Below are 25,651 nucleotides of genomic sequence, written 5' to 3' on the forward strand. Positions count from 1 at the left end.
TTTAAAGCTCCCTCCATTCTAACCAGCATAAGTCATAATTTAAGTGGATTTACACTTGAAATTAATTTAATGCTATATTTATGAAAATGGTTATTTGGTGTAGTATGAAAAACCCTCAAAGTGGTGGAAATTCTTGAAACTCTGATAGAAAGGTCATCTAAGATAGCAGTCTATTGGGCCCGTTGCACTACCGGTGTTACCAAGGCTATGTGCAGGTTAACAGCTCCACAGTAGGCTGTGCGTATGCAATACAAAGCCTCAGGAGAATCCGCTATGTAGAAAAAATAAAATTTTGGCAGAATTCAGTTGCTGTGTTGGAAAGATACATGAACAGATATAGCTTTTTTTCCTGCATGTACACTTTTAACAGTGCAATATGATATGTTACAGAAGTGGTTTTAATCATATTCTAAGAAATTATTTGCATGTGTACAAAATTCTGTATAAGTTAAATGTAATGGAATTTACAGTTAATATTTAAAGCATAATACAAATGGTAATTTTAAACATGTTTTTACTCTATAATAAGGAAGCACAGTTTGCTAAAAGTAGCATTTAATATAATTCACATGAATAAGGTGTTAAATTTCAATTTTTTTTTTAAAACACATCTTTGCAGTTCAGCAAATGCCCTCAATGCCAATAAAACTAATTTTAAAATGGCTTTATATTATTGTGCACTTAGGACAAACCTGACCTACGTAAAAGAATGACAGATTTTAGACATACTAACTTAATTTAGGTACATCTCAATTTCTGTAAGAACTTAAAGGAACGAGAGTATTTAATACTTAAGAATATTTTTATCTGTGCAAAGCTTATGTAACTTTCATTTTATTTGGGTTTACTAGATCCAATAACTGAAACTGAATATGAACATAGAAAGCAGCAGTTCACATTACCTTTTGTATACCTTATAACTCAGTTTACATTCATATACTACAAAGTTGTAAAAAGGACATCACAGATTGAAAAGGGAAACAAAAAACAACAACAAAAAAGAAACCTGTAAGACACCAGACCAAGGAGAGAATGTGTAGTATTTTCTCTTTTATTATTATTTTTTCTTTGAAGATTACCTAACATCCTCGTGGTAATAACCCAAGGTAATACGTAAACAAATTTCAATGCTGCTCAAATGAATTAAAATATTCTGTTCAGCTCCTACAATAAGTCAGAACAGTGGCACCAATTCCTTTCAACATTAAATCACATTCATCTTATTGTACATGACTCTTGTGCAAGTAGTAAAGGCTTTATTCATGACCTTGGCTACATCAGTAGAGAGGGATATATCAGCTATTTATATATTTAAAAAAATTAAACTGACAGAACAACATATTCTGTCGTCTCAAATACCAGCAGCATCTTTCTACATATTTAGGATACGTTTGGCCTAAGCCTTTAACACCTTTTAGAACAGCCATGCAATAAAACAAACTTGGAGATGTTTCTTAAGAGAGAACACAGAGCAGTTTAAACATTTTTCTGAATAATAAAGCCAAGATAAAGCAAATCCAGGCCCTTTTAAATGGCTGCAACTTTTCAAACACTTAAAGCTCTATAAAACTAGAGCCTATTAGTATATATATTTATATTTTTTATATATATTTTAAATAAGTCTCTTGTCTGCTTTCAAAATTTATGAGGGTTTTTTCTGGTCTTTTGGAAGGGCAATAAATAAAAGTAGAAAAGGCTGAACTGTTTTGCATATCTTTGTGGAAGAACAGAGAACAATTCTACTTTTAGAGTTTCAGAAATATCACTGTACAGAACAAAAAGCTTATATACAATTAAGTGTGCAATTTTAGTTGGCTGGGCCTTTTATTATGCAAGATCTCCTTTTTGACTAGAAGCCACTTCTACTCTTGACCAAATCCCTCTGTTTCTTCAATGGCAAAGAGCAGCTTCTCTTTTAGTTGTTCATAGCTTTTATATGGTGGCAAATCCAAACGATTAAAACTGAGCAGAAATAAAACAAGATTTTGTTAAGTTTATCTAAATTCCATGTAGAACACTACAGAACTCGACTGCTATAGCAGAAGTTAAAAGTGTTCTGATCTAACAATTAGAAATGAAGAAATAGCAATCGGTGCAATCTCACTGCCTTGACATTTCTACGAGCAGTAAAAACAGACAAAGTTTGAGAGGAATACTTTAAGAAACAAAAGACTGTTACCACATCAGATAAAACCCAGAACCTTTGAAGACTAAAGACAGCAACTATAATACTCAGAAAAGGAAATGTTCGCCATGAAGTTTAATATCATCCTAGATTGATGCATGTCCAAATTCCAGCAAGAGCATGAAAAAGCTGAATTTTTCTCCTTCCTGCACATGCCTGGATATAGGGGGGGTGTTCCCTCTAAACTTTACCCTAAAAGGCTTCTGCCAAAATTCTGTTTCATTCCCTCTCTTCCCCAAAATTATCTTAGACAAAGAGGGATGTTTAACTCTTGCAATCATCACTTGAAAAAACAGCACTGGTGGAGAAAATGGTAAAATGAAGAATTCTCTGAAGTAGTTTAAAAGTATGATGAATATTATTGTCACCATGTTGCCAAGGGAAGGTGCATCCATTTTGCACACAGCGTATGTGGGAAAGTGATCTATGTACCTGTTGCACCAGTTTGGTGTAGGAATGCCAAGCCAATAATAGTCTGAAGCCTGACAGGAAAAAGTATCTGCATTCTTGGCTAAGCATCCTTGTTTTGAACATTTGCTGTGATTTCTGTCACGCTACTTTTTCTCATGACTATACATTTATCTTTTATAATGTTACTGTAAAGTGTATCTAGTAACTGTATATACCTAATACCAACAAGAATTTTGTTCAGTTATTTAATATTCTCTAAAATACAGAAGTAGCAAAACACCTCTCAGTTCTATGCAAGAAGGATGATGTACTTTTGATAGATCTGATACTGACAAACTGTATATAGTACAGTAGCAAAATTTAAGAATAGGGCAACCAGAAAAGTTCAATACTGGCATGTCAGAGCAATCAGAGAAGATGAAGATGGAGATAGCAAACTGATTCAAATTAGATTTCATTTGATTTGGTCAATGCAAGAGCAAAAGAGAGAACCACTAGAAGTTCAGAAAGTTCACATGTAACAACTCACCAAGTGTGACTTCTTGGTAACCAGGTTTCCTTACCAACTTTTTCAATGCAGAATTTCTGAGGACCATTACTTCCTAGAATAGAAGATTTAAAAAAGTATAATCTGTTCCTTTTAAGTAGAGCACATGATATATACGTGACATAAGACAAAACTCAGATACACCAGACAGAACTCATTAGGTGCTACTCAATGTTACATGAACATGAACATTCTCCTAGAAATGAGCTAATTTCCTAATCATTTATAAATGTATTAATGGGATTTCTGATATAAAAAGCCCTTCTAGATCCAAGCTGATATACATGAAGTTCCTGCTATCTGTACACTTGCAGCATGGTTCATTTGCAAATGGAACGGTTACAGTATAAAAGTTTTGGTCACCTTTTACTTACCCATAAGTTCAGCAAATCCACCCAGTGGTAATCTGCAAGTGCCAGTGACAAACTGCAGAAGTCGCATGCGAACCTCGTTGTCTGTTTCTTTTACAAACTAGGTACAGAAATTCAAATTACTTAATAAAAATCTTTAACATAGCTGGAGAAAAACAAAAACCCCACGAGATTGTTGAAAAAGTATAATTCCATTTAAAAAGACACCACCTTGAGAACAGTTTACCTTTCTTGATTTCAGCAAAATTGGGTGGAAGGAGAAGACAGTGATTTCAGATTATATGCACTGTCGACTGTTAAAATGTGAAGGCTGGCAACAGCAAATAAGAAGAATCTTTATCTATTTTATTCTACACTAAAATATAAATCATGCCAATGCTTTATCCAAAGGCTATTGCCATTTTGATTAAACATATCAATAGCCTAGCCATGGGCTCTGGGTATTTCAAGACTGCATGTAGCAGTCTCAGTGAGAGAAAACACCATCCATAACAGCTGCATCACTTTGTAAGGAAATTCACTGGGAAAGGGAAGAGGAAGAAAAGAGAGGGGAGAGGGACAATATCTCAGAAAGACGGGGCATTGATAAGCTAGAATTTTGACTCAGAAAAACCTGGACAACAAAATTAACATTTTTGTTATATGAATGTTGAAACCATATCCAAGTTACTTGAACTTCTGTTTAAAATTCTTTCATTACCAAGCTTCTTAAAAATAGATCATATCATCAGATCTTACATTAACTGACAATATAAATAAGCTAGGAAATAATTGATTTGCATCATTTTCTTATAGGAACTTTGTCAAAAGCATCTCTAAAGTGGTGATTTATCACAAGACAGGAACTGCCTAGCTGTGACTTCTCTCTAGGGAAATTCATAGAAACTGGGAGCCTGTATAGCATTTTTGGAGTTTTTTTTCTGAAAATAATTCTTAGCCAACTTAATTAAAATGTGAGTTATAATCAGTCAGTGCAAGACTGGCACAGTTAATATGACAACAATCATAAATAATATGTGGCATTTCAGATGTACAGGTGTACTACATATAAGAACATTTAGAAGGTAGAACACTGCTAAAAAAACAAAAAACTCTATCATTGTACAATCAATAAGAAGGACAAGATATAGAAAAAGTATTCATGACCCAGCCATCCAAATGTAATGTGGGTATCTATCTGCCATTTCCCACCCTGAAGGATGCTCCCTAAGAATCAGTAATCCTCCTTTCCTTCTCTGAAAAGAAAAAAGAAAGGAAGCAATGAGAACCTTCATTCAGATGGCACCCCTCCACTCCACGTCATTTGTGTTACAAAAAAAAAAAAAAAAAAAAAAAAAAAAAAAAAAAAAAAATCTAAAGTCGTCAGAAATTTTACTGATCAACATACCTGCCAGAACCATATGATCTGCTTGCTATTCCTTGTGTAATGACGATAAACAGTGTTCCTCTGCCAGTCTGCTAAATCAACTTCTTGCATACCACAGAGCATAACCTGGAAAAGAGAATGATTACCTGACAATATACATGTCTACATGCATAAATTAAGAGTTAATTTTGTATCTTGTGTGAGACACGCTAACAAAAATGGAAGTTCTTGCTTCCAAAAAAGGACTGGTATTTTTTTTGTTTTACTCCACAGTTAGATTTTCCTTTATCCTAAGTTTACAGAACTCCTCCAAAATTGTTTATGTATTTAAGTGGTCTGAAAGCCTGCATACCAGAAACTTGTAAGATAGATCAAAGTCCTTTCTCAGGAAAAACTCCCATTTAACTTAAGAAGCTTCAGAACACTGCTCATTATATACAGGGAACTTTGGCAGGTCTCACAGAAATAAATAAGCATAGCACTACAGAGCCTTTTGTCCCTGCTCCAAATCACAAACCCAACAGTGAACATAGAGGTCAGGCTGATTGTTAAGTAAACATGGTGCAAGCAAGTGATTCCTGTTATCAGCCCTTGAGTTACATACTGCAAATTCCAGTTTCAAACCTTGTGGATTCCTCCAACTTTCTGTCCTTAAGCGTAATAACCCTAGAACCTGTCCTAGACTATATATGTGAAACTAAGCAATCACTGTACACCGGAATCAACTTCTGTGCTGCTACAAGGTAATTCTACCCATCTACCACAGAGGGAAAAGTTTTCTAGGACTAATTGATCCATCTGTGACCTCATATTCTGATCCTTTCATAGAAACTTGCAAAACACATTTTAATACTGGGGAAGGAATCTAAAAATCCCAACTGCTGAACACCACAAAACGCCGATTCAATAGATGCTGTCTTTTCACCATGATTTACCCCCACTGCTCCTATTAAATTCTCCATGTTCCAGAAGCTATCAAATGCAGCATGCCACAGATGAGAGCTTCAAGCTGATCTATCCATTTAATCATTCCATATGTATTACCTTTGCAAAAGGTAAAAATTTGAACAGAAAACCTCACCTCCAGCTCCTTTTCATCAAAATAGTGTAGCCACTGTAGAGGAACAACTTCATTAAAACCATCAAGAAAAGCTTTGGTTTGTTCTCTAACTCCCCGAGAAAATCGCCACTCAGCCATTAGCCTAGGATGGAAAAAACCAAACATAAATTAAACATCAATTTTGACTCAACATGAAGAAATTCAAACGTGTATGATTGCGTGTGTGTTCCCATGAGGTAACACTCCCGCCAATTTTACTTTCTTACACTGTATGATTCCATAGACTATAAGGGATTTATGATTCTAATATTATCACAAATCTCCAAACTCAGACAACAGTAAAAGTAGCAAGATGTACTTAGATTACCATTCCAGTTAAAAAAAAAAAATTTATTATTATTAACCTTTCACTAATCAAAATTCAGCAACTTTTTAATGAAAATAATGCTACTTCAGCATTACAATTTTGTTATGGCAAAATTTGATTTAGCTTAAAAAGTGCATAATCCTAGTGTTTCAATGGTAGAAAAATTTCCACCGATTTTAAAATATTCCGTTCTTGAGCAAAAAACACCATGTAGGCAGAGAATAATAAGAAATACTGTTGCTTATAATACCTATAACTATGGTTGCTCAATACTTCCAGCATAAGACTATTTCCAGCTTCAACAAAGAGTAGTCATTTTCTGTTCTGAGCTTCTGATTTATGCTAAGATTTGGAGGAAGAGGTAATGTTTTTTAAGTTTCAACTAAAATAGTCAAGCCACTTCTGAATAAAAAAAAAAAAAAAACAAAAAAAAAACAATAAATACAAATACATACTATAGAAACTATTTCACGGAGAAACAACTAAAGACTGCTAATTTAAGTGGAAAATTTACGTGCAGCACTGGGCATACACTGTATAACAGAAAAGGATCTGTGTACATCTGCTTCTGAGACCACTCTGAATAAATGGATCAGAAATACAAGTTCAGAAAAAGAAAGGCAGTGATAAGATTAGGAGAGAAGCAGGAAAGAGCAGCATAACAAACTTTTTTTTCTCTTTGTTCAAAGTCACACCACATTACACACCATTCTGAATTTCAGTTTCCACAGTGACAGCAAAGTTCTGAACAATTTTGAAATCCTCTGTTAAGTACATGTCTTCCCTTCAGCTGGATTTGTTACCTGAAGTTACTGAAAATAGGTTTGCTCATTTTCAGTTTCACCTGTTCTCATTGTACATGTAATAACAAGACAGGTCATCTTTTCTCTATCAGGTCTTCTCTATTTTTTCTCTTGACAGGGGGGGAAGAGGCGTTGGAGGAGAGGGAAGAGGGGAATAGGAGAGATCAAAGTGTATCAAGAGATCATGTGTACCAAGATACCATTTTAATAATAGACCCAAGAATTACATAGTAATAGGAAAAAAAAAATAATCATATACTGTGTCAAAAAAGACTAGAGCAACAGAATAAATATGGAACACTTTTTTTCAACATCTACACCTTCCTACCCAATATATTCTTCTTTGTTCTCCTCAGTTACCAAGATATTTGAACCTCCTGATTTCAGCTCATGTGAGGTTACTTTTCCTAAGAGCTCCATATCCACACAAAAGTACATTTCCAAGTTACACTCTTCGATGTTATTATCCCTGAATGAAAAGGAAAAAAAAAAAAAAAGCGCAATGAATGCTGTATACATGAAAAAAAAATGCATAAAACATCAACACACATATAAAAAATAATCTACAAACCTTATCCAAATTAGGGAGTTGTAAAATTCAGTATCAATAGATTCTAGGTCCTTAATGGTAAGTTTTTTGCTCAGCATTCGTTTGTAGAAAGGCAGAGAAAAACCAGTGTCAATAAATTTCCCATGAAACAATGCCTGTTGAATAGAAAAAAGTCTGTTTAGCTTTTACTGAACTACTGAATTATTGAAGTATTCTGGACTTGAGTTCTTTTTTTCCTTTCTCCTTCAAATAATAAAAAGCACCAAGTAGCAGTAGCAGCTTGGTATTTAAAAAGAACAAAACATTACATTAAATGGGAAGAAAAAAAAAAAAAAGATTAATTGACAAAATTTATCCACACATATGTTATCATTACAATTTAGAAATTCTTTCATTAAAAAAAACTTATCATAAAAGGATGAAGTCTATTAAAAGAGAAAATTAACTAAGTTTCCTCCATATTATGTGGATAGGTATATATGCCAAGGGTTATTTGATCCTACTTGATTGTAATATTTGATCCTACTTGAGTACTACTGCCATTTTTTACTACATACATACATCCTGCAAAATCATCCTTTACACAATGCTACTGCAGCTTGTAAAAAACAGTTTAAAAATGCAATCACAGACTGCTTCAAAAAGAGCTTTGGGAATCAGTTTTTTTATAGGTGAGTAACAGAACTGAGAAATGAGGTTCTCCCTTCTACTGCAAAAATGAAATTGAAAAAAAACCAAAACATGGTCACACTTGTCTCACCATGCATACACAAAGGGTGTAAGCTAATTTCTAGTACTGAAGCATAGCATTACACACACACACACACACACACACAGTGTTAACCTCCATACTGACTCAGTCCATCTGAAAGCTAACAGCACAGCTGTAACTATGAAAAATATTTTTTCCCTCATCCTTACCAAGTACATTTTCTTCACTAAAACACCCCTTTAAAAAATCATGTAAACATAGGCCACATGTGGCATTCATTGCTTGTCTTTCCTTACAGCTGAAATTCTATAAGCCAAAGAGCCAATGTAACGGCCCATTTCCTCTAGAAAAAGGCAATGCTCCATCTTTTTTCCCCACCTTCTAATTTCCTCCCTAAGGCTTACTCTAGCATGCATTTTCTTCTTCTTTAGGAGAGCTTAAAAAGGTTCTCTCAGAGGCCTTTATTTATATATATATTTGTTTGTTTGTGTATTTATCTTTAAACTATTCTATACTTCTTACTGAAGCAAGCTGACAGAAACAGAAAAACTAGAAGTGCAGCATCCAGCCATACAATTTCCTGCTTTTTGCAAAAGTCAGCTCTTAAATCATCTCATTTAATGTCTACGACAATCTTACAGCAAAATATAAAAGTTGCCTCAGCCAACCTCATTTAACAGCTTTTTGTTACAGAATAAGATGTGTATTATTTATGTTTAACTCCGTTTCAGTCAAAAACATCTGTGGTTATTTCAGTACTTAAGTCTTTATGATCTGAAAATCACAACTGTTTTAGAACTGTGAGAAGGACAGAAACTACAACTGCACTTAAAAAGCCTATCTAGACTCCTTAAAATGATTCCCACTTACATTAGTACCTAAGCTATTTTAAGCCACTGGAGGGTATCCCAGGAAGTACTGCAGGAAGTACCATCCATTATAAACCACGACTATACTCAAACCTTGCAACTGACCACGTTAGGCACCATTACACAGGCCTCTCTCCCCACCCTACCTTAGAGAATTTAAAATAAAAATACAAAAATACTTCAGGAAAGAAAGGTTTGTCTTCTAATTACATTAAATACTTATAATTAAGTCCTCTTCTATGATCTGTATTTTATGAAGTAGTTTTCCTAAAGGTAACATTTCAATTTTGGATTTATCTTATGTGCAAGATCAAAAATCACCAACCAAAAGAAACAGAATTTGGCTCTAGCGCCTAGTTGGCTTTATCACATCTTCCTGCTAAATGGCCTTATACCTTGCTGAGGGTTCTAAAAGAAAGAAAAAAGTTGGCAGCCTATGGAAAGTGTTAACCCAATGAAATAAATTTTCATGACAGCACAGAAATGGGTAACTTGGCCATAAAATCCTCGAAATCAGAGATGTTATCATCAAAACTGAACAAATTTGTTTCTCAAGAAGCATCTATAATAAAAGCAAAACCAAGAAACCACCCCCAAACCTACTTTATTTTAAGTCTGAAAGTATTTTTCCATTTACGTTACACTTTGCTTGTATTTATTCTTATTACATACAAAAAGCCTGAACAACAGGGGAAGACGACAGTCTTTTCAATCTGAAAATGCACTTTTATCTACTCTTTTTGGTTTCACTATTCACCACGTTCAGGGATGTTGCTGAGGGCTACCTGTAGACATCATGATGATTATGTGGAAAGATGACTGTATCACTACATGGAAGGAAAGAAATGTGACAGAGCAGGAGTCCACTACAGAAAACTGACTCAGTGATACCAGAAGAAGAAATGATACAACATGCCTCGTCAGCTTTTAGTTTAAGAGAAACCTGATGGCAGAGAATCAGCTCCCTGCCAGCTTCTGCTCTCCTCAGTATCTGACCTTTGTATCAAAGTATGTATGTTTAAATTAAGGCTCAGTGTACTCTGAAAAACATTTCTAACTCATTTTTTTTAATACAGTTAAGGTATACCAAGTGTAACCGAGGAGCCTTTTTCAGAAAACACTAGTCACATTTTTCAGAGCATCAGTATTCAGACACTCAATCAAACAGCGGTTTGCATGAAGTACACACATCCAATTGATAAAAATAAAATATTATATTGAATGTCATTAACTTTCATCACTATCCCAGGAAACTTGAGTGTGTAAGAGACTTAGCTCTCAGGGAATATTTTGGCTCAATAACCTTACATGCCTTAATCTTCCATTTCTAAGAGATTAATATAACCTTGAATAACTGTAAAAACAAATACTGTTCAGGAATAAATGTATAGCTACAGCAAATAATAAAACCTTAAAAATCTAACCTACCATGGCAATAAAGCGCCCAATGAAACAGAAATATGAAAGATGGTCAGGATTGATTGTTGATGCTGGATTTATCTGCAGGCAATAGTTGCTCTTGCCAGCATATTCAAATAGGCAGTACATAGGGTTCAGTACTTCATGGGAAAGCAAGAAAAACCATTCTCTAAGGAAAAAAAAACATGTATACACATAAAAACCATCAGATACAGATGTTTATCACCATTCCCCTTAGGTAACTAGCAAAATGGTCAAAATATATGCAAACTTAGAAAAATAATATAAACAGTGTTGTATTAGAATCACAGAATAATATATGGCATTACATACTTTCTTAAATACAAAAAATTTCATTAAAAATGATAATGTTAGAAAGTCATGGTTTCCAAAGTTTAGAAATTATTGTTAAGACTGTCACCTTGAACACACCCTCATAGCACAGGCTTTAGCTGCATATTAGTAACATTTTTGCCTACAGAGTCATTGCCTCAACCAGTACACAGTATTTATCCTCCTCATGCCTGCTTTACTGCATACAACTCAAATCTTTATTCAAAAAAATTACAGATTATTCCACGGGCAGTGCTTATTATAAACAACCTAGGTAAAACAAAACAAAACAAAAAAACCCAAACCACAGCACACCTTATTTGCTTTCCCAATCTGACAGCAGAACACACACTGAGTTACTGTGGTTTAACAAATTACCATGCATCAGTTAAACCCACAGGACACAACAGTGTGAATATATATTTTTGCTGAGGTTTAACTAATACATGTTATTCATCACCTTCATAGTTGCCAATGTAGCAGACCTGAAATAATAATAGAATCTGGTATTTCAGTGTTAGGATACCTGATTTTTAGAATATTTTTTGCTTTATAGTATTTGCATATAATCAGAGACCTCAGAAGCAGTCATATATACTCAGGAGTTTTTGTATCAGGCCCTAAATGCTTGGAACTGAAAAACCAGGCTTACGGAAAAGCCACCAAAAAAAGCTGAAAGTCTCTCCTACAATAACTGCAGGGACTGAATTCCATCCTGACTGCCTTTCAGCTGTCACATTTAACAGGCATCTTTTCTATCCCTGTATTTACCTGAGATCAGGGAATAGAAATGAGAGGTTTGCTGGCATGTTTCTCCTAAAAGTTCTATGAAACTCAAGTCATGGATCATGATTCACTACAATACGCTTCAAATCCAAAGGCCAAGTAGAAAGAGTAAACAGAGAAAGGCAGCCAGGATACGATAACCCTAACGGGGTTCTGTGTTTCTTTTAATAAGCACAAGAATGTTGTACAGCATTCTATGCAAGTTTTATACTGAGACAATATAAGTAACTCTGCATAGAAGCATCAAATTTAATAGGCATTTAAATTAGATCAAAGCCAGTTAACAAAGGAGGAATCAAAGAAATCAGTCATCAAGAAGAAGTTCACAGAAGCAATGAATTTTTCATGTCAACAGCTAGAACTAGCCATAGGACATAGTGTCAGATTAGTCCTGCTAAACGCAAAGTAAAAATGTGGAGGAAACACTGAGTTTAGCCTCCTGAGAAACAGGTGATAAATCAGGTGCATCAGCTTTCTATATTTGTATTAATGCAGCATTACATTAGCAAGTCAGTACACGAACATTTACTCAGTGTCACTTAAGAATTCTCAGCTCAAATTACAATAAGATCCTTGCTGCTTCTCAATTTCACATACAAAATCTTGGGCAAGACTTATTCCTAAAACTACTGAAATTATACTACTTATATATTTGTTATGTTTATTTATTCTGCTACTTTCTAACTACTAAGAGACTAACACTCTTCAGTTAAATTATTCTAACATCACTTCTTTGGAATACTTTGTTTCTCTGGACCAGATTACTTGAACCCTCCTGGTTTCCATCCTATGCCTAGGGCCATCACGATAGGGACACCAGCCAAAGAAAACCCACACAAAGCAAAAATTGGATTCCTCCCTGCAGTCACCCCCCAAAAGCCTACCAGATATTGTAATTCAGAAGCATAACCACCCACATATGCAAAGAAGCTCAACCTTCAGAGGCAAGTTCCCTTACTTAGAAGTACTACACATTTACACTGAACCTCATTTTAACACAGCTACATAAAACCAGAACAAAACCAAAACAGAACACCTTTACATTAAAAAAAACAACCAAACAAGGAAAATTCTGTCACCTATGACTACTTCTAATTCCCTGAATCTGCAGTGGTACTGAAATTTTCATCATAATAGTAGTATTTCAGGCTAGTAACCAGCAGCAGTAGTCAGTGGTTGTCTTCTATATGGTCAACAGATGAAAAAACTCTTTGTCTGTGGTTTTCCTGTTACCAGATTTTCCCTCCGAGTTCCACTTCAGATTCTAGAAAAACTTGTAGTCTAGTTGTTTTGCATTGCTGCATGGGCTACCTGGTCTGTTTGTCTGCTGTTACTTCGTGCCTGCACTACTCTCCTCTTGTTTATGTCCTTTCTGTTTATATCAGCCCCAATCTGGTGTTCGCTTGTTTTTTTCCAAATAAGCAAAACAGTTTATTTTTCCACAGGCGCCACTTCCAGCGAAGTGGAACTTTCTGATAGAAAGTTTCTGAAATAACTTGGTCTAGAACAATTAACTGGCATAAAAAAATTCCAATTTAAACGTCAATCATTGTCAAAGAACTGAACAACTGAGATCACAGTTTTACTAATGCAAGGTTATAACCCATAATAGCCAGTGCTGCCAGTTCCACCTCCTTAATACATTAAAGGGAGCTAAAAAGGTAACCAAGGTCAGACTGCAAAAGCAAGCAGTTTCTTTGCCAACAGAATATTAGAAATCAAGGTTGGAGTGCTATTAAAAAAAAAAAACCAAAACTATTTTAAACAAATTTTCTTTTACCTTGCCAAGCCACCATAATCCAATCCTTCTTCTCCTCTGAATATAACATATAATCTTCTCCTCAAATCATAGGGTTTTAATGCCATAATCTATCAAAAAAACCAAAAATTGTAATAAGTTATAAATTATGCATTGTCAATACAATCGCTCCTTCTTACTCAGATTTTATTTAAGTGATACAGAAATGCTGTATATGTCAAATGTTTACACAGATTTGACAAGTAATTAGACCATCTCATAGAACATGCAACCAATGAACTGCACATAAAAATACCAACTTGGACTTAAAATCCTTCAGCAGCAGACTGCTAGCAAGTGGGAGAGCGTATCTGGAAAGTATCACTATATGGTTGCCCTGTTCTTATACTCTTCCTAAAGCATTCATTATCATTAAAGGAAAATAGGCAAAAAGACATTTTATCTGATATATTACAGATTTTTGGTTTTAGGCAAATCACTTAAAAAAGTAATTTACTCTAATCCAAAATAAGCGTAATATACTTTCATTAATAACATACTTTTTACTTATAGAGAATCCCTCCCAAGAGGTTTTGATGTGGTGACAGCTGCAAGAATTTTCATTGTTAGAGAGAAAGAAGGAAGGAACAAACATTGGCTGCAGACTGTAAGAGCTCAAGAACTGTAAGCTTCAATTACACAGATTCGATATTTGAAGGACAAAGCAGGACTCCAGTTTTGATTGGAGAAAACAGCATTTTGTAATGTATATAACCACACACAAGAATCAGAAAAGCAAATCCCATGTGGTTAATATGGTATGCAATGTGGTTAAGCTATGGAACTCTTTACCACAGGATGCTGTAGATGCAAAAAGTTCACAAGAGGAGCACAGACAAGCTCACAGAAGAGAAGTCCCTTGAGGATTATTAAAGTGCCCAGAAACCACATCAAGCTCAAGATGCATTTCAACTGTAAACAATTGGGAGCTGAAAGATCATTTGGTACGAGTATTATATACATTGCTTCTGTTCTTACTGTCTTCCCTAAGAATACCCCTTTGGCTAATACCAAAAGAAGATTACTGTGCCTGAAGGACCATTAGTCTGAACTGGCTATGGCCATTTTTGTTCTTATGCTTTGTCTTGATAAACAAACACAACAATCTTTGCAGGCTTACTTGCTGGAAGGAATCCTCAAACAAAGTCTGTCTGGATACATTGATTTTCACATGACTTGGCAGTGCATTGGACTGTAATCATAAGGCAATAATGTTAAAAGGCAGCACATATAAATGTAAATTCAAATAGTTTCAAAAAGTAAGTAATTACGTCATCAGTACCTGACACAAGTAACGGAAATGAGCAAGTTTCCACCTAAAGCTACGCTCATAAGCAATCTGTGGCCCTTTATTTCTGTAAGGAAATATATTTGAGATACATTAACCATACAGATATCAAACAGTAATTTCAATGCTAAACAACAGCATGTAGATTTCAAAAATACACAAAAATCGTTATATCATAAGATATGATCAGAAACAAAATGCAATTGATGGTTTGGTCAGTCTTCCTTTCCACCCCCCCGCCTTTTTTCTTCGTTTAAGATGCTAGTCAATTTACCAAATTTGAAAGAAAGGTAGAGATCTAGAGGATTTCAAATCCCTGTCAATCTTGTAAAAAATACAAGTCAGCTAGAAGGGAGACATCTAATTTATTGTCTTCACTGACAGAAAGACTGGTAAATTAGGCTTCATAAATTCAGCTGCTTGTGGAACTACAAAGGAATTTCTAGTACAATACTCTATAGGCTCTTTGAATGAAAGGTCATCATCATGTCATCAGAAGTAAACCCTTCCCTATATAAAAGACACTAAGACAGCCACCATAGGTTGGGTCAATACTTCTGACTGAACTATTTTTAAAAAGATTTGCATGTAAGATTTTTGAGAAGTACTTAGAACTACTTTGTTTAGACACTAATGTTGCTAGAAGGTGTACAATTATAAACAATACTCATTACAACCATTTGCTGTTTCTTTAAAAATTTAACTATTAGTTACATTAGTTCAATATTCAAGCTTACCTCACCTCCCTTCTCTGTTTATAAAATAATTACAATCTTGGTATTTGAAAAGTGTATAAAAACTATTGAACCTTAAAGCAGTACAGCAAGGTGTGTCATAGATAAACTGACAATGAAAGCTTAAAAATAGATTAAATTTAGAACAACAATTTGTTCAAAATGTAGTGCTCAATTCCAGCTAAAAGTATAGATTGTTTTCTAGTATGAGAAGACTTCATTATTAAACTATAACAAGGTATAAAGTTAAAAAATATATTTGATTTCTCACTTACACAGAAGATTTCCCAGTACGAGGATCATTGAAGGTGGTGGTTCTTGTATTATGGTCAACAAAGTATCTGACACCTTCTCTGGTATATCTGATTTCCCAGCCCTCTGGAAGAGGGTCCTCATTTTGTAAACTGCAGAAGAAATTGCAGACAGTACTTTTTCCCCCACATCATGACATATAAGAATTAAGCAAGATCTTTTTATCTGCACAGTCAATGTACACACCTACCCTTGAGTTCGAGGGTCTTCCCACTGTGTTGTCTTTGTGTTATGATTTACAAAATACACCCTATCATTTGAATCCACTCTCCTTTCTAGGGGAAAAAAAGAAAAAAACCCACTATACAACAATTGTATTCCAGTTTTCTGTAACTGTCACTTCCTGAAATCAACAGCTAATTAACTTACCCCAACCTGGTGGTAAAGGCCCAAGTGGATCATTTTCTGCTGATAACATCGAAGCCTATTTAAAAACAAGAGGACATTCAGTTAGGTCAAATATTATTCATATTTTTTTCCTTAATGTGTTTTAAGATTACCACTATTTCTGAAGACTATCCATTCTGAAAAAACATCATGCCATTTTTAGTCTGTTTCTGTGAAGAAACATAGATTATATGACAATGATATGATCTGCGCGCTTGCCTCCACTGTTTCCAACCCAATGTACCCTCCCTTTCCCTTCCTACAGCAAACTTGAGAGAGAGTCAGTGGTCTTAAAGATGCAAAGTTCATAGAAGTTTTGCGTAAGCATGTATAAGCAGATAAGCACAATGTTCTTGCTTAAGAACATGCTTTACCATAATAAACATTTCCAAGCACAGTGATTACTGCCAACACAGGAGTTTTTGCTTCCTCAATACACGATGTCTTCCCTGGATGTTTGGCTATTTTCAGACTTTGTCATTCTTTGCAAATGCAGCTGCATTCATTAAAATATGTGGATAGTTAAAATTATACCAACACACAGTAAGGTTAAAAGAAAAAAATAAGTAAAAAAACCAGATAAATTATTACATAAAACCATGCTAAGCTCATAACGTAATATACTGTAACCTCACAGAAGACCCCCAGTAGCTCCCAAGAATACAAAGCATGGGAAAAATAAAACATAAAAGGCAGAAATCCCCCAGACTACAAGATCCATGCTTTGATTTATAACTAAAAGCATCCACCCCCTAAAATTTTTTGGACACTAAAATTCTTTTTTTTTTTTTTTTTTTTTTTTTTGTGCAGAGTGTAATTTTGATATATGGGAACTAATCTACATTTTCCAAAGAGTATCTTAAGGATCACCTTGCTACTAATATTGCTTTATATAGCATTTGCCATCCAAAAATCTGAAAGCCACTTAAGAGTTTACAACAGCAAATTCAGGAAAAAAAAGCTATGATATTTTTACTGTGAAACAGAAAAAGAGGAAGGATCAGAAGAAAATGCAATAGTTACCCTCAAAATCAAGCTGCCTCTTTGTTCTGGCCACCAGCTACTAGATGTGAACAGAGAACTATCACTACCTCAGCAGCAAATGCAGTTAGCCTTTGCTGCTTTTGGAAACTATACAGTCACAATGACCCTGTAACCAAAGACTTCCCCGTGGAGAGTATAAAAAGAAGAGCACACAACAGAAAATGCTGTCTGCCAAAGAACTGAATGGTGGCACGATTCAGAGATTTCCAGTCTTCTTAATGGGTCCAAGGATTTATGTGTGGCTGCTGGCTAATGTATATTTAGCAGAACACACTGGAACACTAGGCAGTGGCATGGGATGAGCCAGATTCCATACCAGAAGGAGTTGAATATATTAGCCCAGGTAAAAATAAATATAAAATAACTGTAACCTATTTCTCTGCCTTCACATAGTTTAGCTTTGACCATTCAAGGTAATTGAAACATTCTCTTATTCATTAAAAGTATTAATTCACTTTTTCCCAAAAAATGAATTACAATCTCACTTATAAACTGTTATATAGGCAGAGTCCTGGTATGTCACCAGAGGAAGAACAGTTAGCTGTAGTTTGACCTTAACAATACTAAACAATTCTAGAAGAAAAGTATACAGCAGCACTAAAGTTAAAAAAAAAAGAAAAAAAAAAGAAAAAGGCATTCACACCTTTTTCAATATAATTTCAATTTTTCCCAAAATAAAATGTAAGTCCTAGGTATACAACTGATACACTACTTAGAAAACAGAATTCTAAAGAAACACAAACAGTTGAGTTATCTTTTCTCTTCCTTCAAGAATATTCTGTCTCACAAACAAATCCTAATTTAATGATTCTAAGGTCAGATGGGACATTTTAAGAAATCAGTCTGTAGTTTTCAGTAAGAATTATTGTTAAATGAAGAAAGGAAAGTAATTGAACTAAAAAAAATGTTTTGTTCCCTGAGAGAATAAATCTAGCTCAAAACAAAATAAATCTTAGAATCAGGAAAAGTGAGAGTTTTCTCAGATGTTTAAGCAACTGATCAAAGTAGTACACAAGTACAGAAAGTTGTTCAGGGAGAGTTCTTGGCTTGCTATGTTTCATCTGTAATTCTTGGATTTGCATTAAAAGATACCAGTGTATATAAAAACCTGAAGGGAGAGTGCAAAAAGGATGGAGCCAGGCTCTTTCCAGTGGTGCCTAATGACAGGACCAGAGGCAATGGGCACAAACTGAAACACAGGTGGCTCCCTCTGAATATCAGGAAGCACTTTTTCACTGTGAGGGTGACTGAGCACTGGCACAGGTTGCCCAGGGAGGTTGTGGAGTCTCCATCCATCTGGACATGGTCCTGGGCAACCAGCTCTAGGTGGCCCTGCTTGAGCAGGGGGGTTGGACCAGATGACTTCCAAAGGTCCCTTCCCTCAACCATTCTATCTTTCCCTAATTGCGTAAGATAAATCTACTTTGATGCACAGCTCCAGGAGTTAAGAAAATTAGTGGTGATGCATGTTTCTGCTATTGCTAGTGATGAGATATAATGTATAATGTATATACATATGAGATATAATGTATAATGAGGCTGAGAACTGTTAAATGTAAGAATATTGCAGCATCCTTTATTTCAGAGGGGTACCTGAATAAAGTTCAACAAATTCAAAGCAAAGTTAGGTCTGTGGATGCATAGAGTCCCAGTCCAATGAAGCTGTTTCAGACTTGTACTTCAATGGTTTCTTCTTTAAAACACTCCAGCTTTGCTACGTATCACTTACAAAGCCTCTGGGATTGGATCTTTTTTAAGAGACCAAGCACAATTCTTAAAATGGACTGTTTAGAGTGACAGTGACATGCAGGCACCATCATTCTTAACTCTGAAAAAGCAATTATCCTATTTATCCAGAACAGACGGAAAAATCTGTCTCAAGAAATATCTTACTTGAAGCTACTCATGATGTTTTCTTCAGGCAGAAGTAAGCAAGCAACTATCTGAGAGAAATGGAAAACCATGTAGGAAATTCCAAAGCTGAACCAGGTTCATAAGCTACAAAATGAGCTCAAAGTAAAAGAATTGCCACCTGTACTAATGAATGACTCCTAATCACTGAAACAGTTTTGAAGGCTATTTAATGTTCAAAATGCCCATAACTCAGCTTTTACGTTCCTTTTCAGTTAAGTGAATGCTTTAGTTTTACCTTTTACTACTGTCATTAAAAGTCTTAAGTACCATGTACTACACAAGGCTTAGGTTAGGGAACAGACTCAGAAGGGAGTACTTTTTGCCTTAAAGGATGATTTTTGTTGACATTTTTAAACAGAATCAGAATCTAAATTACTGATGCCAAACGTCTTGTTAACACATATGGTTGAATAGTTATAAAATCACTTTAGAAAAAGTTAGAGAACAAAAAGTATACCTACACCTCTCTACTCATTTCATAATCATTTATGTAAAAGTTACCGAATAGAGGTATCGTTGGTTGAATTGTTGCATAGCTCCCTGCAGTTGATTCCGTTGAGATTGCCATTGCTCAAAATTCCTGACTGATTCCATTGTTGGTCGCTGCCACGTTGTTGTTCTGGTGTTGTGGTCCACATAATAAACTCTCCCACGATCATCAACTCTTCTTTCCCAGCTTTCAAGAAACACAAATGTGAACAGCTAAATTTTTCAGTAATATTACATAACTGATGTTCTCTTTATGCTACATTCCTAGACAGTACTTGAATGAAGTACTGGAGTCAAGGCATGATTTTAATTTCTGAAGTACACAAAAGTACTCGCCAACTTTACTGGTAGAAGGACAACCACATTGAGGAAACACAGACTTCAAGCAATAGCATGCTCAGCTCTCTGTCACCTCATTTTTAACTTTGTAGATTCCTGTGACCATGAGCAATGTTGGCATGTTTCACAGAAAACACTTTGCCTGGAAGTCTGAGGTTTGGAACCAGCACACTACACCTAGTGGTGCCACCTAAATAAAGGTGGTCAAATGTGCATTATTTAATGCTTAAGTTTTAAAGGAAGAATAAAATTTATTAGCTGTATTTGAACAAGTGGTCAGAACAAGCGACATACAGAGTACCAACACTCCTATAACAATAGCTGCAATTAATATAATTCTAAATTAACTGAAAGCTAGAATTTCTTAATATATGACATATAATACAGTTTCGATGAGCTGCTTATAAAAGACGGTATTTTTCCTGCACCAAACAAACAAACAAAATATAGTACCTTTATCATGTTTAAATCAAAAAAGGTCTACAATACCCAGGAGGTAAAGGCTGTGGTCTTTCCCATGTTGTAGTTCGTGTGTTGTGATCAACATAATAGGTTCTACCATGAGGATCCTTTCTTTGCTCCCACCTTCAAGACAAAAAGACTTTCATGTAAGTCAAGGTAAGTAAGAAAATGCTTCCTTAGGACTTATTTCCCACTATGCCAAAAAAGTACTTTCGTATTGAATGAAAATACTATGATCCAAAACTCGTTCTAAAACGCCAAAGAAAACTCACACTAAAATACGTATTAGTTACTTCCTACTTGAACTGGTATCACCATAAAGATTTCTTTAAGGGACTTGGTACATAAAATGAGCGCACATCAATATTCACAAGCATTTTCAAATTCTATTTAAGATATGTGAAAACAAAGTCAATTAATTATCTGCTCAAGGTTCAGATGCTAAAACAACCTCATTCAAAAAGTGCTTAGAGATGCATTCTTTGCATTTCAAAGTACATGCCTCTCAAAAGAAAGAGGGAGTTTACATTTTGAAGCACTGTTCCCTGTATCCAACAAACAGGGTCTTTCAGAGTGAACCTGAAATGTGTGTTATCAGATGGTCTTCCTGTGTTTCTATTTCCTATCCTGGTAAATTCTCTATCTGATACCCCTAGGGATTATTTCTTCAGTTTTAGTTGCAAAGCAAAATTACACTGAAGATGGAGAAAGGACTAAACATTATAAACAACTGAAGTTTCATGCTGCTGAGAATTGCCATAATGCAATAAAAGCATTTATAAATGGGAGAGGAAGCCAGGATAAATGTTAGATGAAAAGCTGAAGCCCTTGCTTGCATTATATATATATGTTTGGTTTTCTTATGTACATTATGTAGCTGGCTCCTAAAAACATAGGCAGAACACCTTTGTCTGCTACTCACAGGATTTGATGTGCATTTCCTCACTCTTGCAGAGTACCCTATAAAACCCCTACAAAATGTTTTCTGCAATTCAAGAGGTTAAATGCTAAGATTACAAGAAGGTAAGACAAGTGGAGCAGCAGCATGTTACAGAGTTACTAGGGCTAAACATAATGGAGAGTCAACTAGATTTGGGGGCTGATGGGGGGTGGAGGGGCAAGACACCACAAAAAAACCAACAACACAGAAACATGATCAGGGAAGAATGATGAAGAAATGCATTTGGCCATAGTGTGCACTACACCTGGAACTCATGACCCTGTCCTCAATGGGAAAGCATGTAATTAATTAATTAAAAAACAAACAAAAAAAGTGTGTGGAGGGGGGATGACAACAGGAATTCCCACCTATAAAAAGCTTCCATTGTCAAAGCACCTGAAAATTAAAAACTTTGTAACTCTTCCCCAACAATATATATACAATATTTCTATCTTTGTAGATGCTTGTTTTCATGTTTATGCAACTGCAGAAACTCAAGTGAAGTGTTACTAAGAACTTACTGAACCTCCTTCAGAGTGAGCAGGTACAAGCCTGGCTCTCTGAAAGATCAGCTACAATGACACAAGGTGTATATACACTTCAGGTTAAGAAACAATTTCTGTGTTCAGAAAATGCTAAAATAGTTAGTATTTAGAATACTACAGAAATGTCAGTATTTCCAATTAGTTACTGAAGACATCTTTTCACTCAAACATGAAAGCATCTATAAAAAAAATTTAAGATCAATATATATATATTTAAGTATGTACTATATTTTCATTTAATGTATAAGCACATCTTTAATTTCACATTTAAGGTTTAGGACTACAGAAGTAGTTTCTAACAGTCTAGTAGAATTAAAAGTTTCTAGCTATTCTGAGCACATACATACATCTCAAATCTGTATTTTTATCTATAACATTACTGATCTCATTGTTACACAGCAAGCACCTACAAGTTTTTCTAGACTATTTTATTAATTTTCACGTCTGTGTATTTTGATCCCTACTACATTCTTATAGTTTAAGAACCAAAGGAGTAACAAATTATGACCCAAGTAAGTTTGAATATATCAAATGAAAAGTCTTCACGTCCATAATGCCCAAGAGTTTGTCTATTTAGATCACAATACCATCTCAGCAAATCAGTTATCATTTGTTACTTTCTGGGATGAGAGCTACTAGCCAGTAATAGCAGCAGTACAAACCCCATTTTAGACCAAATAACCCCGTCACAGCCAACTGGCCCACATTTGGCAATCCCAGTATAGAGTTAAATATCTGTTTCTTTATATGTATGTTCAGACAAAACATCATTATAGCATTAAAATCAAGCCCACATACCCTGGTGGCAAAGGTTCTGTACTGGCATTACCAGGCTGCTGTCTTACAGGCTCTGCAGATGCACTTGAGGTGGAGGAGGATTCCCTTGGTTTTGCTGCTTCTGCTGCTATACTGTTTCTAGCATTAGGTTGAGCACAGTCTGTTGCAGCTGTAGGTTCTAGTCCAGCAGACACAACAGGTAATGCAGAAGTGTGGCTTTCAGAACAACTAGTTGCTTCTGTCGTTGACTGAGGTTCTGCTGTAGTGTTAGTGCAATCTGAAGACATGGGAGCTTCGACTAAACCTATCTGAGCCTCAGAGACAGAAGAATTACCAGCTTCTGGTGCAGAGGCAGATGACTCGCCATTAACTGAGAAATGGGAAATAACATTTATGTATCAGAATCTGAGGAGATCTATTTACTTTTCAAATGACCAACTTTTAGAGTAAACAACACAGAAGGAATACATTTAAGTCACACCTATAAGCCATAAACAGCATTTTTGTCCAAGATGACAGAAAGTCCCAATGCACGTGCCTCAGTTAAAGCTGTAATTAAAACTTACAGTCTGCAAGCCATTCTCTATACTTCCCTGCTAAGGTAGTTTCTGCATGTCTTGGTCAACCCAACATTACACCTTACTCTTTAGATTAGCAAAAGGTATCCATCTGCCTCCTAGAAAACAAGATCACTTTATTTGCTTTGAAACTACATCAGCTTCAAAAAAGAATCTTGATTAGTATGACACGAAAGAAAAATATTAAGAGATATGCAACTCTTACAAAATTTGGAAAACTAAGAGGCAGTTCTTACAGATAGGTTTTTTTCCTTTTTTTCAGAGTTGAGGTACAGAACCCTACAATTAAGCAGCAACCACCTGTGTATGACTTGGAAAAAATCCCCCTCCAAAAGCAGGATTAAAATATAAAAATTAGTATTTGGCTTATGTAACTTACATACTTCAATGACTGAAGAAAATTATTTAAGAATCACAAAGTAAATCAATTTCTGTCTTCTAAAGAACAATACAAATATCATCCAACTCAAGAAATCATAATCTCATAAAAGGTTTAAAGCAGGCATGTATTTAGCATGAAAAGGAGGCTAAGAAGGCTTTATTACTCCCAAACCCACTTGGCCAACAATACATCAATACGAATCATCTGCAGAGCTTAACAAAACAGTATCTCAGCACAAGATGATCTTGTCTTAGACAAGCAAAATCAGGTACAGCAGTCAGCAGGACCCCCATTAAAAGTCAAGGCCCTATTAAAAGCAGTGCAACATCATTCACAGCTTTCATTTTCTGCACCACTGATCAACACCAGACAGTGAGAATTTTAGTTAAACTCATCAGTTTGTACCTCTTCTAGAGTTGGAACTATTTTTCTACAAGACTAAATATAATATGCAACATAGACTTCAAGTAATTTTCTATCTACCAGCATAGTATCAGCTTAACAATTCTAAGGACTGAGGCCAATTCAGTTGCTCTATACTCATAACCTTATTGACACAGATTTGCAAAATTTAACCCTAGACTACTGCCTATAAAATGCTGTTCCATCATTTTAAAGAGTTCATTTACTTTAATTCTGTATAATACTCTTACGAACAAAAAAATAGCTAGATTCTACTTATTATCTGCAATATGTATATAATGTCAGCAATTTCTTGCTGTCCCAGATGGTCAGAAAAGCAGGTCAAAGAATTATAAACAATAAAACTGCCACAAGCATTGTACTTAAGTTAACGAGTCAGTCTCTTTAAGGAATTATCACTGGGCCATAAATATTTTCTTGATATGCATAATGATAAGCATGATTTTATAGGCAGCAGCAGATTTGTAAGACCTGTAAAGGCACTGCTTTTTGAACACAACTATTCCAGTGTAAGACATCACTACTTCCAGCTCACACAAAACACGTTAACTACATTACATGTCAAGACTGTATTATTTCAAGCAAATGTAAAGCATGACATTACAAATCAAAACTACAGACAATCTGATCAAGTTTCTTCAAACCTCCGCTTTAACTAGCAATAATTTTACTTAAATAGGAAAAAAGCCAACTGAAATTTCAGCTTTCATTAAAAAAAAACCCATTCAATTCATTCACATGAAAGAGTGAACAGGACTATACAACAAAGTTAGGAGCAAAATAACTGACAAATCATCAGCTCTTTTAGTAAGCTGATCTCCAAAACAGATCTATAAAACATTACATCAGCCAATTACCTCACCGATTAGATCTAAAACGGCAATTCTGGCAACATCACATGAAATTACAATCCTGCTAAGCACAACAGTGGGGGAAAAAAAAAAAGTCTGTCATCAACAAATGCTGGAGACCTGTTTTAAGCCTTGCCTTAAAAAAGTCTCCACCAACTGGTACAGTAGTTGAAAACTGTTGTATCAGTGCCTGAGTGCAAGCTCAGTGATGATTTCATCAATATTACTATTTGAACAAATCAATTATTTTTGCAATTACTCTATCCTAATACAGATTTCAAATGGATCTCTTCGCTGTTGAAGAAAAAGGGAGCAGTGCCTAAATAATATATATGCCCTCTGGCATTCAACTGAAAAGAGAGGGGAATCAAATTCAAGTTCTCCAAATAGAGAAAAGCTTCAGAGAAGGCCTAATTTAATAATTATCTTTTAAAGTTCATAATTGTTTCTGCTATCTCCCCACCATACCCACTTTTCCCACTCTATTACATAAAGTTTGACAGTCTCTGTTCTACCATTTATTAACAGCTTGCCTATTTCTATATAAGGTTATCTTTTTCCTCTGCTATCACTGTAATATCTCTTAAACAGCTGAAAAAAGGCAGAAAG

The 25,651-nt window shown here is 35.1% G+C and overlaps 1 protein-coding gene across 8 annotated transcripts in view; it reads right to left on the reverse strand.

Annotated features, from left to right (window-relative positions):
• Nucleotides 1–1,037: 1,037 nt before the first annotated feature.
• Nucleotides 1,038–25,651, reverse strand: part of WWP1 (WW domain containing E3 ubiquitin protein ligase 1) — a 62,435-nt gene continuing 37,821 nt past the window's right edge. For 6 of the 8 annotated variants that reach the window (XM_030011058.2, XM_030011056.2, XM_041123150.1 and 3 more), the window contains 17 exons: nt 22,830–23,178; nt 20,574–20,669; nt 19,758–19,932; nt 16,281–16,335; nt 16,102–16,186; nt 15,875–16,003; nt 14,860–14,932; nt 14,698–14,769; nt 13,560–13,648; nt 10,670–10,829; nt 7,682–7,815; nt 7,439–7,579; nt 5,962–6,082; nt 4,902–5,006; nt 3,518–3,614; nt 3,126–3,198; nt 1,038–1,962 (listed from right to left, as the gene is read on the reverse strand). In XM_030011058.2, coding sequence (XP_029866918.1) covers nt 1,863–1,962; nt 3,126–3,198; nt 3,518–3,614; nt 4,902–5,006; nt 5,962–6,082; nt 7,439–7,579; nt 7,682–7,815; nt 10,670–10,829; nt 13,560–13,648; nt 14,698–14,769; nt 14,860–14,932; nt 15,875–16,003; nt 16,102–16,186; nt 16,281–16,335; nt 19,758–19,932; nt 20,574–20,669; nt 22,830–23,178 — 2,054 coding nt within the window. In that variant the 3' untranslated portion in view covers nt 1,038–1,862. Of the gene's footprint in view, nt 1,963–3,125; nt 3,199–3,517; nt 3,615–3,640; nt 4,035–4,901; nt 5,007–5,961; nt 6,083–7,438; nt 7,580–7,681; nt 7,816–10,669; nt 10,830–13,559; nt 13,649–14,697; nt 14,770–14,859; nt 14,933–15,874; nt 16,004–16,101; nt 16,187–16,280; nt 16,336–19,757; nt 19,933–20,537; nt 20,670–22,829; nt 23,179–25,651 lie in introns of those variants that run through there. The other 2 variants (XM_041123153.1, XM_030011059.2) reach the window with 2 other exon arrangements.

Source organism: Aquila chrysaetos, chromosome 4 (genome assembly GCF_900496995.4).
Source record: "Aquila chrysaetos chrysaetos chromosome 4, bAquChr1.4, whole genome shotgun sequence".
Taxonomy (NCBI): Eukaryota; Metazoa; Chordata; class Aves; order Accipitriformes; family Accipitridae; genus Aquila; species Aquila chrysaetos.